Source organism: Etheostoma cragini, chromosome 4 (genome assembly GCF_013103735.1).
Source record: "Etheostoma cragini isolate CJK2018 chromosome 4, CSU_Ecrag_1.0, whole genome shotgun sequence".
NCBI lineage: Eukaryota > Metazoa > Chordata > Actinopteri > Perciformes > Percidae > Etheostoma > Etheostoma cragini.
The window spans coordinates 21,935,839-21,950,894 of NC_048410.1; the positions used below are offsets into that span (position 1 = coordinate 21,935,839).

The window sequence follows — 15,056 nt, forward strand, 5'->3', positions numbered from 1 at the left end:
ATATATATACACACACAGACACAAAATTGACATTTTTATACTGTTAGCAATAGTGTCAGATCATCCAGCCCTAAATCAAATAAGATGATACACACACACACACCTTTACAGAAGATCTCTCCGTCTCTATCCGCGAGGGTGGTGGACTCGAGTCCTTTGCCACACTTGGCACAGCGAAAGCAGCCTTTATGCCAGGACTGAGGAGATAACAAGGAGTTGGTTCAAGCTTAAAAATATACACAGCACTGACAAATCATCCACTGAGATTAAGTTATACATAGATCTTTCTCACATTGCCTCCTCCGACAACTTTCTCGGCAGCGTACACCGTTTTCCCACATCGAGGACACACATCGGAGCCCCCTGGTTTCTGGGCAAATTTTGAGGCATTGGGGTTGTTTGTAGGGCGATGAGGAGCTTGTCTGTCAAGAAAAACCAGATCTATAAAGACTGCAATGAGGAAGAAACTTAACAGCTGGACGAAACCTCTAAGACTTTGCTTTATTGAGTGTATTAAGAGCTACTAACACAGATCCTGCGGTTCCTTTTTAATGCTTCATCCCTCAGTTGTGACTTTAAATTCAACATGTGTAGATTTGTTTGTGGACTTTTTTTCTGTGTTATAAACTTAAAAATGATATGAAATGCACTTTGTCCTTCTATGATCGTTGTTCTCGGTAGTTTAATAACAGGAGGAAGTATTGTTTTGCTCACTCTTCAGGCTTGATTCCAAGTCCTTCTCCTGTGTCCATACTCAGAGTGCCGGCTCCACCTCCGAAGCCGTAGCCTTTTGGCCCATATTTCTTGCCATAGCATGATTTGCAGTAGATCTCATCCACATGGACGGCCACTGTTGTGCTGTCTAAGTTCTTCTTACAGACCACTTAGAAAAACAGCAGACGGGGAGAAAAACAATCAAATTAGAAATATAAATCTATGTCTAATTAGGTTTTCTTTACTCTCAGAAGCATCTGCAGCAAACCAAACAAACTCTCAAGACAGATGTTTAGCCGTGACATTACCGCAAACTATGCGTGACATTTTAAAGCACAAAACAAGCTATGTGCATGACTGGTTCAATCTTTGTCAGTCCTGGGGGGGGGGGGTATGTTTACCTTCCTCTGCCATATAAGGAAGACCAGGCCTTTTGTCACACATTTCCACTGAATCCAAATAAGGGCTGAGACGTCTAAACCTTGCAGATGCTCACTTTCATACCCTGATGCCAAATACTTTGCATTCCATCCCGGCACTTCTTGTGATTTCCGAGTCGTTTATGCTCTGGGAGTCAGTGGACGAATAAGACAGATTACCTGAGAACTTAAATACTTACTGCACAGAAAACAGGACTTATGCCAGCTCTTTCCCTCACACTGCACTTCCTCAGCGAAGTAGACAGTTTTCTGGCAGCAGCCGCACTTGTTTCCTCCTCCGAAAGGCATTCTGTAAGCATGCAGGAGAGCCTGTTGTGTACATTTTCCATTCACTGTATATATAACATCTCTCTGCTTGAGTAAAGATCAGTGTTGCTGAGCAGACTGATGTCATCTGCAACACTTGAGGCTAGATGCAACAATACCTATAAAAGGAGAGGTGCCAGTTTGCTTTGATACACTGTTCTTTCTTTCTCCCGTCTTCCTTCAGCGTTCATGAGTGGATATCCAAAAGAACTGTTCGTCCCGGATTGTAAAATGCAAATTATACCTACTGGCGTTACTCAGCTAGCACCAAACCACTTCCATCGAAGATAACATGACAGAATACAGTCTGTATTAACACCATACCAGTGTCAGCTCTGAGTTTCAAAAATGATTTGAATTTTTGTTATGTTATGGCAGCGGGTCGTCCTCCACACAGAAAGTCTGCAATCTAGTAGATCGCTCTGGATAAACAGGAAATTCCCTGCATTTTAATTTAGTTATCACACATGTTTAACAGGCTTGGCCTCAGAGCTACAATACAGATTGTGGTTCTCCAAAAAATCTTTGGAAAATAATTTATAAAAACCCTGTCTGGGATCATTTCAGCATAGTCTCCATATAAGACTACAATAAAAAGAAAAAGCTTGCTAATGGCATTTTAACAGTTGATGTGGGACATTTTCATGGTTGCTTCTTCTCTGATGGCTTTACTGTTGAGGTTAAGGAAACACATTTGAAGCATCAAACCCATTCTATCCAAGACAATGGCAGGAAATGTCCAACGTTAATACAAAGGCCTCCTAACTGTATGCAAACCAGCAACATTTGGTTATTTAAATTAAGTCACTTTGTCTCCAAATCTAAAATTCATTTGTTCTTGAGAAGAACAACTTATCACTACACTGCTAAATACTACCAAAAGTGGGAAGAGATATTGAACTATGTTTTTTGTATGCTCATAACTTAAACACACCTACCTGTAGTGAGGTGAAAAGCTGATCTTCTCTGTGGTTGTTCAGTGATATTAAGAGATGACTGAGGTGAGGAGAGACACTGGTCTGATGAGCAGAGGCAGAGTGGACACGAGGCTGAACTGGGGGAGGAGTCAGGGCACAGGGGAAGAGATTTAGGAAGGAAAAGGAGGAGAAAGATGGTGAGAGTGGTTATTGATGGATAGGCGAGAGGGTGGGAGACTGAAAGGGAAATAAGAAATAAGGGTGGGGGAAAACATCGATGCAGCATAGTATTGCGATATTTTCGTGGCATTACACAGACGCCAAGTATCGAGCTATTATTATTATTATTTACAGTATGTGTTGGTCAGTTTGTCTGCTTGACAATCCCATTCGGCAGCAATAAAATTGAAGGACATAATTTGAAAGTTGGATATATTGCAGAATATTAGATAGATCGATCGTGATGTGACAAGTACCATGATAATATTGTATTGTGAGGCCTCTGCTCATTCCCACCCCTAATGAAAAACTGTCCTTTGATGAAATCCAGATGCTTTTGCTGAAAAACAGTCGGGGTTCAATATTAGAAGCAAGAAGCAAACGCATGGTAACTTTTCTATTAAGGAGGTTAAGCTTTAAGGTAATTCTGCACACTAGTGACCCCAAATGGAAAGAAGAGGTAACTGTTTTGAGGACTTCAATACCCAAGAGTAATGTAGCGAGACATTATTAAATGTTAGGTTGATTAATTCAAATTTCTCTCTGTTTAATACTTCTCAGATTGCCATTGATGTATTGCTACACCCAAGTCGGAAACAGCATTGCATTGTCTCGTGTGTATTTATAGATGGAATTATTGTTAGGGACTTTATAGCCATACACAATTCGGACAAAATCCTTTTTGTGTTTTCTTGGCTCGGTAATCACATTAGGCATGCTGAATTTGAAAAGTATCATAACAAGTAGGTTAAAGTGCAGAGTTTTAATTTAAGGTTATCTGCATTCACATTACATGAGCAGTTATAGAGACTGTTAACTCTTTTATACCTAGTCCCCAAACTGAAATTATCTCTGCCAGTCAATATAACCTTAGTTTCTATGATAGACCTCTGAATTATAATTTGACATTCCAGCACGGGAAGAGAGTACTGTTTATATGTATACTGTGATTATCTGTTGTAACTTAAAATTGACAGTCTACAGTTCTGCCTTGTGGTCCAACAGAGGGAACGTTAAGCTTGTACTACATGGGTTGTGTTGGACCGCACCATTACTGCTTTGGCTAACTCACTGCTCTCTTAAGTATTGTTTCCATTTATAGCAGGCAGCTTTTATCTATGAAAAAGCTCTAAAGCCCCACTGTACACTAGCTGCCCAGTACTGAACAGCAGACAGAAAAGTTAGTGACTAGCTGGTGAACATTGTGAAACATTTAGCAGCTTAAGAGCCAGATACATCCCTCAGTAGTTGGTGGAGACCAAAATGAAGCTAAAAGTAGAGTGAATATTAGCCTCACACGACTACAAATGAATGCTAATGCTGCCCCATGTCTGCTCGATTTGTAACGTAACTGTTGCTAACAAGCTCACCATATTGGCTTTAAAGATGAAACGATGTCACTGTTGTGTTTAAGCTTGTTTCTGTTGTCCCCAAGTGGCCCAAATCAGCGGGGCACACTGGTGATGCTCTGCCAGTGAGCTACTGCAGCCTTCCCTTCTTGTTTGTGGGATTTTTCCTTTCTATTTTTGTTTCATCTGTCTGGTATTTAGCAGGTTAAACACATGATTGGTAGGATTGAGGTCAGACGACTGATTTGGCAAAGCAAAGGCATTCCATGGTCAGCTTTAAAACCCTCCTAGGTTGCTTTGTATGTCAGTTTGGACTCATTTTCCTGCTGTATTGTTTAAAAATTGGGGAACTAATAAAGAAAAAAAGTAGTTGGGTACACTGTGCACCAAATATAGATGTGAAGAACCTCAAACACCCTTGAAGCACAAAGTACAATATGGCTGCACTGGATTCAATTTAAGTAGGCTAACTGAATGTGGGAATATAGAAAAATTAAGTACCATGTTTTGCTAGTGGGCAATACATCTTTTATCTTTTTTTGCTAAGGATTGTATTTGTTTGAGTCTTGCTCTCAGCCACATCTGACATTTCTCATGTCAGATCCTGCACTGGATTTATCAGGAGGGTAAAACATTATGTTGTCATGAAATACTAATAGTGAATTGGAGTGTGTTGGATGGTTGTACTCCCTGCTAATGCTACTGTGTCTCTAACAACCATTAGTAATTTAGAAAACGGCTAAATCTCTCAACTGGACATCTTATAAATCTGTCCAATATTAAAAGAAATGCCTTACATGTGTTTCTGCTGAGAGCATGGGATGTCCCTTCTTGCTCAGTGGATTACTCACTGTCTCCAGAGACCTTCTGGATAAGTTTAAGTGAGCTGTGTGACTCATGGGGGTAATAGGTTAATTAGCCATTTCTCTCTCTTGACACATATCTTGCATGTGTCATACCGAGTTATGAACAAATATTGATGACGACAACAGTAAATTTCAGCTAAATTGAATTCTCATCATTCGTATAAATTAGCAGTGTTTTCTTTGGTCACATACTGTACCATACTACATACAGTAGTGAGGTTTTGTAGGATTTTTTTTTTTTTGAAACATATTGCAATGTAACATCGATGACTCTTGGTGTAATGTCAAGCTTATTTATAAGGAAAGACGGTTGTTTGGAACAAACCTAAATTAGGAACACATTTTCTCATCTAAACAATTAGGTTTAATTGTCTCCCTAGAGAGAAAGTTGTTATGTGATTTAGGAAAGTTTGAAGACTGTTTTCTATGTTCACTCTTTCTATTGTATGATGTGATTTTACTCATTCTGAAGGTAAAACACTTTGCATACCTGCTGATTGCTGTAAAGTGCTTTATAAATACATTTTGATTGATCTTCCATGTCAGAGGCTCAGTCAAAGGTGGAGAATTAGCTTAGAACATGAAACATGAGGTGCTCAGATGTAATGTGATAAAATAGATGAACAGCCTATATGTGTTGCCTTATTTTATGTATGTCTTATTAGATCATGTGTGTATAGAATTTATTTTGTGTATGTATGTATGTATGTGTATATAGATAGATATCCATCTATCTATCTGGCTATTATTTCTTTTTCTGCACTCTTGCCTAAACTTTAAGTTGTGTCCATTATTAATGATTTGTACATGTTGGCAGACAGTAATCTTTAAACAAAAATTAACCCAAAAACTATTACTGTACACTAGAGATGGTCCCACACCATTTTTTGCTTCCCGATTCTGATACCTGAACTTGCGTATTGGCCGATACAGAGTACTGATCCGATACCAGTGAGTCATATATTTTATTATGTTTCAACAACTGCATACTACTATCCCTGAATGGATGGGATATGATTTCTATCTTTGTTGTCGGTGTGGCTCAGGTTAAACTCTTCATGAAACATGAACAAACATTGATCGCCACAGAACGTTTTATTATCCAGTTTGATAGTCAGTTATAACGGAAAAAAGAACATAAATAAACTACGTTAACGTAGATTTTCTTTAGGGCTTTATCATGTGGTATCGGATTGATGTATAAACTCCGGTACTTCCGATACTAGCGTTTTAGGCAGTATCGGAGGTGGTACTGATACTGGTGTCGGAACATCTTTATATTAACCAATAAGAATCAAGCATTAAATTCTTCTAGAGAGAATCGCAATGCATCTAAGAATCGATTATTTTTCCCACCCCTACAAAACACAAGTTGTATTTAATGTACGGAAACTCTTTAGTGGCAGATTTTGTTTTAAGTTAGTTGACAAGAGTTAATTGATGGCATGTGACGGTAAATGTAAGGAGTAATACTCTTTGTTCTTTCAAATCATTTTAACCTTATTTCAACTTTGACAACGTTTTGAAGACGATCCTAGAAAATGTATTCAACAAGAATTGGGAGTTTTTTCTCAGACATTAAAAGGAACACTAAACCACCAAGAAAAATTAAACCACCAATTTTGGAGATACACGATTTTCACTGGACTGGAATAAAAGTCAATTCACCACTGCAACAGTGTTTGGGTGTTTTATAAGTGCATGTGGACTTGAGCACGACACAATACTACACGGAGAGCATTGTTGGCATTTAACTGTGATCTTATCCACCGTGACATTCAATGTCTTGTCACACTTTATTAGAGCACATCAAACGTAACCTTTTACAATAGGAAACACTGATGTCTTGTCAGTGGCTATCTAACAAGTCATCCTGCTATATTCTGTAGCATTTATTCCTAAATTTTAGTTTTGTCGTTTATTAAAAAAAACTAATGGATGTTGGCGCTTCCTGCTTGGCTTAAATATCCCCCCCCCCTATAAGAGGAGAATCAGGAATGGTGTAACTGATAGGGAGCGTGAAGTCGATACAAGGAGGGAAGTAAAAGCCATCAGAGAGCGATGCTGTTTGGTCTGCCCTCCTCCCTCTCTCTAAGCCCTCTAGGCTCTTCACCATCATGCAAAGAGACAATGATGAACTCTGGAAGCCTATTTATAGTCTGCGATTGGCCAACACTAGCCCTCTGTTTCCTGCTCTGTGGACTCCGCTTTGACTTGTGTAGTATGTGCACATGGGATTATGCTCATGACTGAGAGGGAAAAGAGAGGAAGAGAGGAGTAAAGTGACAGAGACTCTATGGATTTAATCCAGAGAATGAGGAGAGGATAAGAGGCAGGGACCAGGCTGGGCTGTCTTCCATCAGTGTACGGAGGAGTGCTGATTGCTTATTGGAGTCTGATGAAGGAATTCAGCATTTAGCATTTGACCTGACCTAAAGCCGGGGCTCCTCCCTCGGGAATAGTCTCCCCTTTTGGCAACGTTTTTTTTTTTTTTTTTTTTTTTTTTTACAGCCTAAGCCAAGTGGTTAGGTGAGGAGGAAGAGCTGGAGGAGGTGAGTTGACTCCGAGCTGAGAATGTGTTTGAATAGCAACTAGCCATCACTTCTAGGTGTAGCGTATCATCGTTTCATGTTGAATCCACTGCGGCTGATGACTCCTGCTTTGCTTGGTGTTGGGTGTGTTATTCCTGCCAAAAGAATCTCATGGAACCAGTTTCCAAATGTTTGTGTATGCATATTTTGTGGACTTTATTGTAGAGTTGAAACAATTAGTGGCATTGAGGATGATGATTCAGCATGATAATTGATAATCTAATAATCATGAAAAGAATCATGAAACATACAGGTTCCTGCTTCTCTAATGTAAATATTTGCTAGTTCTCTTGATTGTTTAGGATATTAAACCACATAGCTTTGGGTTTTAGACTCATGGTCACACTAAACAAGACATAGAAAGAATTATGCTGTGCCAATTTGGCCTTTGAGAGATTTTGAAGGGTACTTTTGACTTTTATGGAACTAGGAATTAGTAAAGAAAATATTCAGATTAAATCAACAAATATACTTTGCTGACTTAATAGTTGAATGTTGTATTAATTGGTCAACACTGACCAATCCCACTCACTGAACTAAGTGCCCTTTTCTCCACAGTTTTCAGGGACGTCTGTAATCAAGTCACTAATCTGCCCAACTTTAACTTTGTTACAATAAGCTCTTGTTCTTTCTAGAGGGCTGGCAGGAGCTCTGTCCATAGAGAGTTGGGTTAGGAACCGCAGGGTTGCTGATTCAAGTCCCTGTGGGGACAGAACAACGGGGGGGGGCATTGTGTAGACACATACTGCCATTCTGCTTTACAGAAGGAGCTGCAGTGATCCATATCGCTAATTCAATCAGTTTAACTTTAAATTTCAGATAGAGAGACAGACCGGGATGGCGACAGAGACAATACAGTGAACAAGTTTAAGGATAGATACATAAATATAGAGACCAAATCGAAGAACGAATGGATAGAAAATAGAGAGAATGATCAATTGATCATTTAATCAAGTGAAATTATTGGCTCCTTTTTTTTGCCCCAAGCAAAAATGCCATATATTCTCAATTTGTTGTGTGGACTGGTAGCCGGATGCCATTAGTGTGATAGCATGTATAGGTCCTGAGCATGTTTGTAATTTAAATAATATTTTTGTTGTGTGTGTGTACTAACAGAGTGAGAATTTCCCCTCGCGGAATAAATACTGGCATTCTTCTTCTAAACTTGTATGAGAAAACAAAAGCAAGCACAGATATTTTGAAATATTTCACAATGTATTTTAGATGGATTAGGATATGACAATACAACCCTTTTATATCAGCCAATAAACATTACTGGATGCATTTCGCTAGGAGGAATTAGATAATTGTGTTCAGGGCAGAGGGAGCTTGAGCTGGACGACCCTCTCTGATTCAACTAGCAGCAGTTTGACGTTTCACCCACTGCTGACTGTTTGCTGACTCCTGCTCTGCTGCACGCACTGTGGCCATAAAGACACGTGAAGAAATGCAGTTTCATAAACGAGTTGGTAGAGGTCACGTACGGGCAGAGATTATGAGTGATGTTGAGACACACCCTGATTTTCTCCCTTCTGGCTGCTCCTTGGCGTTTACTCCTTCCCTTAAGCTGTGCTGGCACTTTAAAGGTGACATGTTTATTAACTGAAGCAGAATGTACAAATGCATCGGAGTGTGAAGAGCACAATTAATATGCTGTCAGATTAGGGTGAGAGAGGAAGGACTTTGCTATCAGTACAATTCACTTGGGCTGTTTGCATCTGCCTTACAACCCTCTGATTCTTTATCTTGGCACCTTTTAATTAAGCTGTGATTATGTTCCACCCCGTGCAAGGGATGTAATAATGTAGATAGCAGTTTGTATCTGTGTGTGTGTGTGTGTGTGTGCGTGTGTGTGTGTGTGTGTGTCTCACATTTCTGAGTATTTCTGTGTCTTTGACTGTAATCCTCACTTATCTCCTGTATGTGACTCAACACAGAGGATAGGGCTCTAATTTCCAAACTGCCTCTAGTCTATAACCTCTCCTTACGAACTATAGTCATCCTGCCAAGTAATTCAACTTCAAGGGGAGGCCATTTTCTCAAATGTGCAAGCGGGGAATATAACATAACCCGCTGTCACACCACCCGTTGCCTTGTATCCTCACACCAGTGTGCTTGTCATTGCATCGCTCTCGGCACACGCTAAATTTGGTCATGCTTTTGTACATGTCCTTGGCCTGTGCACATTCTGCCTTGTAAGTTGATTGTGTGAGTCATTTTGCAATACTTGGCCGCACAACACACAGTGGGGGGTTGTCTTAGTCACAGTTTGTAATCCCCCACTTCAAAGATTTCGGAGGGGAAAAGTGTGTGTGAGTTCATGCTGTCACCATATCATCGCTCCTGTCATTCCTCTTTCCTGAGCTGACACCCCTGAGTCCGCTTCCTTTGGCCCAGATTCCTACTGAGGGAGCCTGGGCCCTGTAGGCAGCCAACTACAAAACATGCAGTGACAATTCAAATCAGTCCAGTTCACTGGCTCTGGCTGTGACTCAGGACGCAGAGCGCCAGGCGGAATGAGATGCATACATAACCTGCCAGGCTAAACTGTGACATACAAGGAGAGAGACGATATAGTGCAGAGCATTAGGCAGTTTTCACCAGGTATACCGCCTGGTTTTATAGCACTTTTGTTCAGAAATACTTGGACTGGAACAGCGCCAGGTCCATTTGCAAGTCAGAGAGCGCTAAGTAGTCTGATGCACAGGCACCAACTGCAGCAGAGGATCTGTCTAGAGTATTGTTATGCAAGCAGGAAGGGAGCAGTCTCACATTGATCCAGGCATCGGACGGAGGCTGGGATGCTTTGGTCCTTGTTGCTGTCTGAGCTGGAGGCTGCTGTTTGCCGTCCCATCATGCAGTACACTGTACTAGCACAGTGCTTGGAGCATTCATTCTGCACAGTGCGATGAGGGGACAGACTGATGGAGACCTAGCCAACTCATCCCTCAGCTTCGCTTGCGCTCTTAAGTTTTGTCAACCTCATTTCAGGTAGGTTTGAATTCCTTGTTGGATACTTAAGATGAATTACTGTCTTTGAGAGTATATTATGTAGCATTTGGCTCTTGGTGAGCATTGGCACAGTTGAATTTTTAATTAAAGTGGATTTCTTATTATTTTATTGATCTGAACTTTCCATTCCCATATGACCTTGTTGTCCAAAACCGCTCGGATAAACAAGTGCACTACCATAAAGTGCATCACACAATGTACAGTAGTGTGTGAGCAGTTTGCAGACGTTTAACAACATAGTATCCTGTGGTTGACGGAGATATTTCTATCATGTGTGTGTGACTGCAGGCACACAAAGAGAGAGGGAAAGGGGACACAGTCAGGCTGCCGAAGTACTTCCTGCAAAGGCTTTGCGGTCCCGTGCTGGACTTTAATTGTCCTGCCGGGGACTGGGAGTCATGTGCCCAGGAATTGTCTGGGATGTACTGCTGACTCATACCAGGCTACCAAAGCATCAGGCTCACACTTTACACTACTCATCGTCTTAGTTTACAGTGGCAGACTGGACAGTAGACTGTGATCATTGATACGTTGCTCTTTGATCAAAGCGTGAATGAACATGAGCTGTTATTTCAGTGCCAGAATTATTTTCTTTGAAATGAGGCATAAATGATTCTTTTTTTTTTTTTAGATGTTTTAAAAATGTTAGGATAATGCACGTTGTTAAACACACAGTTTACCAAAGTACCAAATATATACATTTTCCCCTTACTTTGGTGGAAATATACTTAGTAATAATTGATCAAATTACTACATATGAGGTGTGTGCTGGTAGTGATAAACCCACACAGAATTATCTCGGCTCTAACACACACATTTAAGCATCTTTTAGCACATTGTTTTGACCCGGTTTTAGTTCACTTTCATTGCTCTTTGGTGTCGTGTTAAGGCAGCTTTAAAAGACAAAGTTAGAGACTAGGTCGTGAATATAGTGGAGCATTTAGCAGCTATATATATATATATATATATATATATATACACACACACACACACACACACACACACACACACACACTTTCCTCAAAGGTTGGTGGATACCAAAACAGAGCTTAAAGTAATATGAATACTGGATTTTATTTTATTGTGTGGCCAGAAACCGCTCCAAATAAATAATGTTGTTAAATGTGTTAAGCAGGAGTTTGCCATGACGTTTCCATTACGACTTCATAAGCTTAAATTCTGTTGACTGCTTCTTCTCCAATGGCCGAAAAATTAACTACTGCAGTTTTACCAAAAGAAGACAGACTATAAGAATTGAAAATGTTGTCTAAACACAAACAGCTGCACAATAAGTTTGCCAATAATAACTTTAGAATTGACAAAAAGGAAAAAAATCCAAAATATTTTTGTTAAAGCAACTAGTGTCTCTAGGCATGCTAGATGATCTGTGAGGCTATAACCACAGAAGTGTCTAATCACATGCTAACGTCAGTATGTTTGGCTAATATGTTTACCATCTAAGTGTTAGCATGTTAGCATGCTAACAACAACAAAGTACAGCTTTGGGCTTATGGGAATGTCATTAGTTCTGCAGGTTTTTGGTCATAAATCAAAATATTTAACAAATTAAAATGTTTACCTGATGATGGTGCTAGATGTAAAGTCAGACGACCACCAGCGTTGTAAGCATTCATCATGTGGGAACAGTAAATGTCTGTTAAAATGTGAATCCATGTAGCAGATATTTCTCAGACATTTCACATAATGTAAAGTGAATTTGGCAAAGCATTTGTTTTCATCTTTAGATAAATGACACACGAGACATACTGGTTGGTACCAAAACTTATTGATGTTCCATACCCAGCCTTAGCATGCACTAATGCACAAAATACAGACCATAATGTAATTCAATTCTAGATAGGGAGTCCATGCATGGCTCTGGGAATACCACTAATGGTAGGTGATGTCATTGCCAATAACGCAGATCTGTCATGTGCGCAACTGGCTGCACTTTTGAACTTAACTAACTTTAATCTCACTCTGGATGTATGACAACGAAGAAATAGTGTCCTGTGGTAAGACAACAATTATTATGGTGGTGAAAAATGCTGCTGAGGGCATAATTTTCTCTTGTCAACAGCCTGCATCATATCCAAGATGCTTTTGAGAAGCATTGCATGCATAAAGCAGATGCATTGAAGCGTCCTTCTCATCAGAGCAAGCTTTGTGGTCACATTGTGTGTGTGCGTGTGTGTGTATGTTTGAGTTATATGGAAAGTCTCGTCCACAGACACGTTCCAGTGGCAGACATGTTCCACCTTGGCTAACCCAAAACGACAGCCTCGGAAAACCTGAGACAGATTTTGTGTGTTCCATAAAAAACTTTTACACTAAATTAGTGTGTTCAGGCTAGAGATTTGTCAGATCAGATACAAAGATGCAACACAAGGTGAGGATGACTCCTCTATTGTTGTACAGCGGTGCGGGTCTAACTTTCTTTCTTTGGATAGCTTAAACACAGTTAAAATACTGAAAGCATATTTGTCTAATGTGTGGCTGAACCCCAAGTTGGTCCCAATAATCTGTCAACTTGAACTTTAGAAATCTAAGTGTAGGTCTTCTTAAGTCTTCAGGTGACAATTAATGTCACAGTAAAAATCTTGACAGCGGTTGAGTGACACGTTGCAGCCGCTGTATCTCCCTGGAGAACTGACATTTCAGTTCAGCCCCCCCCCCCCCCCCCCCGGGAGCTGAAGCTGAAGTTGATCCAGACATCGACTGAGGGCACAGAAGACTCTCGGTGATAAAACACTGGCTCTATGTGAATCTTTTCAGAAAATATGGATGCTATTTAGCTTTTAAAAGATTCCACTTTGTTGAACTTTACTTCAACATGTGGCGCCCCTCTGCTCTGCTGCTATGCCTAGACTCTGTCAGTTTAAAAAGTCCTACCAATTTCCAGTAAATGAGCACTAACGCTGAAACTCAGATAAAGACAGTCCGACGTTGAGGACGTAAATGTACTGTTCTTATATAGAGTCTTTCTAGTCTCAACAAAATACTCAAATCGGTTTACACAGCGACCGAGGCTGTCGTACAAGGTGCCACCTGCTGCTCATCAGAAACACTCACATTTACACGCCGACGGCCCAGTATCAGGGGAACTTGGGGTTCAGTGTCTTGCCCAAGGACAACCTTCCGATTGGGGAGGTGACCGCTCTACCACTAAGCCACAGCCGCCACGTAGTAAATGAAAGCTCCACTGTGACAGAATTATACAACAGCGAAACCGTTTCATGTAACATACTATTACACTATCAAGTTCCACTTCATATATCTTTAGAATATGTAAATAAAAAAATAAACGTACAGAGAAAAAAAGCACCACCAGATGCCACCAACATTGTAAACACAACACACGTCAAGGGAGAGACACTCCTTCCTCCAAAACCAATGACAGAATCCAATAGGACAGTCCACAGGTCAGTATGTCATAATGAACAATGACAGGAATAAATTAATAAATAAACCTACTATATAAAGACTTCACAAGATATTGTGAATATTTAAGTGAATTCAGGTTCCTAATAGCCACAGGAATGAAAGATCCCTGGCACGTCTAGTTCTTAACATAGGGAGCCTGAAACGGCGACCTGAGGGGAGCAGATTAAACATCCCAAAGAGAGGGTGATCATGGCAGTGTACAATTTGGTTAGCCTTAACCCTGACTTGTTTTATCATATGTTACGGCTGAGGTAGATGTACCCCACCCACCTTGCACGCTACGTTCACCAGCTTTGTTAGCTTACGCTTGTTGGTCATTGAAAGACCACTGTACCACACAATACGAAATGTCAAGACTGATTCAATAAAACACTGGGAAAATAAAGTCACCGGAGTCCTGCTCATGCTGAATGATTTCATTTTCCTCAAAAAGAGAAGTCTCTGTCCTTTTTCCAGGCAGCATCTGTGTTGCTCTCAAAAATAATTTGCCGTCAATCTGATACAATATAAAATGTATATTCATCTTCTGTTCAGTCATGTTCTGAATAACAGTTTGTGAAATGTTCTGCTGCGATCTACGGAAATCAGTAATCATATCCTTTGTCTTGGAAACGTTGATAGAAGTTTTTACACCACACAATGAAATCTTGAACTAAAAAGGACCTTGCCCCTCCTCATCATTGTTCAAAAAGCTCACTATAACAGTGTCATCTGCAAATGTCACACAGCATGAGTTTTTGAGGATTACAGATGTTTGTAAAGGGAATTTAACAATGTAGGTTATTGCATCCTCAACACCCCGACCAGCCCTATAACCAAACTGGAGAGGGTCTAATGATTCCCTTACTCCTGCTTAACCAACCTCTCAAAAGTCTTCATCACCAATGAGGTGAGAGACCTCGGGGTTCTTACACTTAGCCACAGGAATGATTGTAGAATGTTTCCAAATCTCTATGCGTCTGGAGTGATTGAGTGAAAATCACTTCAAAGATCTCACTTAACTGACCAGCACAAGACTTAAAGACTCGACCATTGATGTTGTTTTCCTGACCTTTAGTTTGTTTAAATAATGATCTGACCTTTAGATACATCGAAACAACTACATCCTACTAGCAAAAACACAACCATATATATCCTACTGGCAAAAACGTAGCTCTCTCTCTATATATATATATATATATATATATATGTATGTATA

General features: G+C 40.2%; 2 protein-coding genes across 14 annotated transcripts in view; one reads left to right on the forward strand and one right to left on the reverse strand.

Moving 5' to 3' along the window:
- The window catches only part of csrp1b (cysteine and glycine-rich protein 1b), a 4,002-nt gene extending 1,405 nt beyond the window's left edge, over nt 1-2,597 (reverse strand). Inside the window, exons 1-5 of the mRNA XM_034870357.1 lie at nt 2,399-2,597; nt 1,334-1,443; nt 715-883; nt 293-422; nt 104-197 (exon numbers count right to left, since the gene is read on the reverse strand). Coding sequence (XP_034726248.1) covers nt 104-197; nt 293-422; nt 715-883; nt 1,334-1,442 — 502 coding nt within the window. The 5' untranslated portion in view covers nt 1,443; nt 2,399-2,597. The remainder of the gene's footprint in view (nt 1-103; nt 198-292; nt 423-714; nt 884-1,333; nt 1,444-2,398) is intronic.
- Nucleotides 2,598-7,232: 4,635 nt separating this feature from the next.
- nav1b (neuron navigator 1b) overlaps nt 7,233-15,056 on the forward strand; it is a 74,701-nt gene continuing 66,877 nt past the window's right edge. For 10 of the 13 annotated variants that reach the window (XM_034870620.1, XM_034870622.1, XM_034870626.1 and 7 more), the window contains exon 1: nt 10,007-10,393. The gene's annotated coding sequence lies outside the window, so the exon portion shown is untranslated. Of the gene's footprint in view, nt 7,364-10,006; nt 10,394-15,056 lie in introns of those variants that run through there. The other 3 variants (XM_034870632.1, XM_034870633.1, XM_034870621.1) reach the window with 2 other exon arrangements.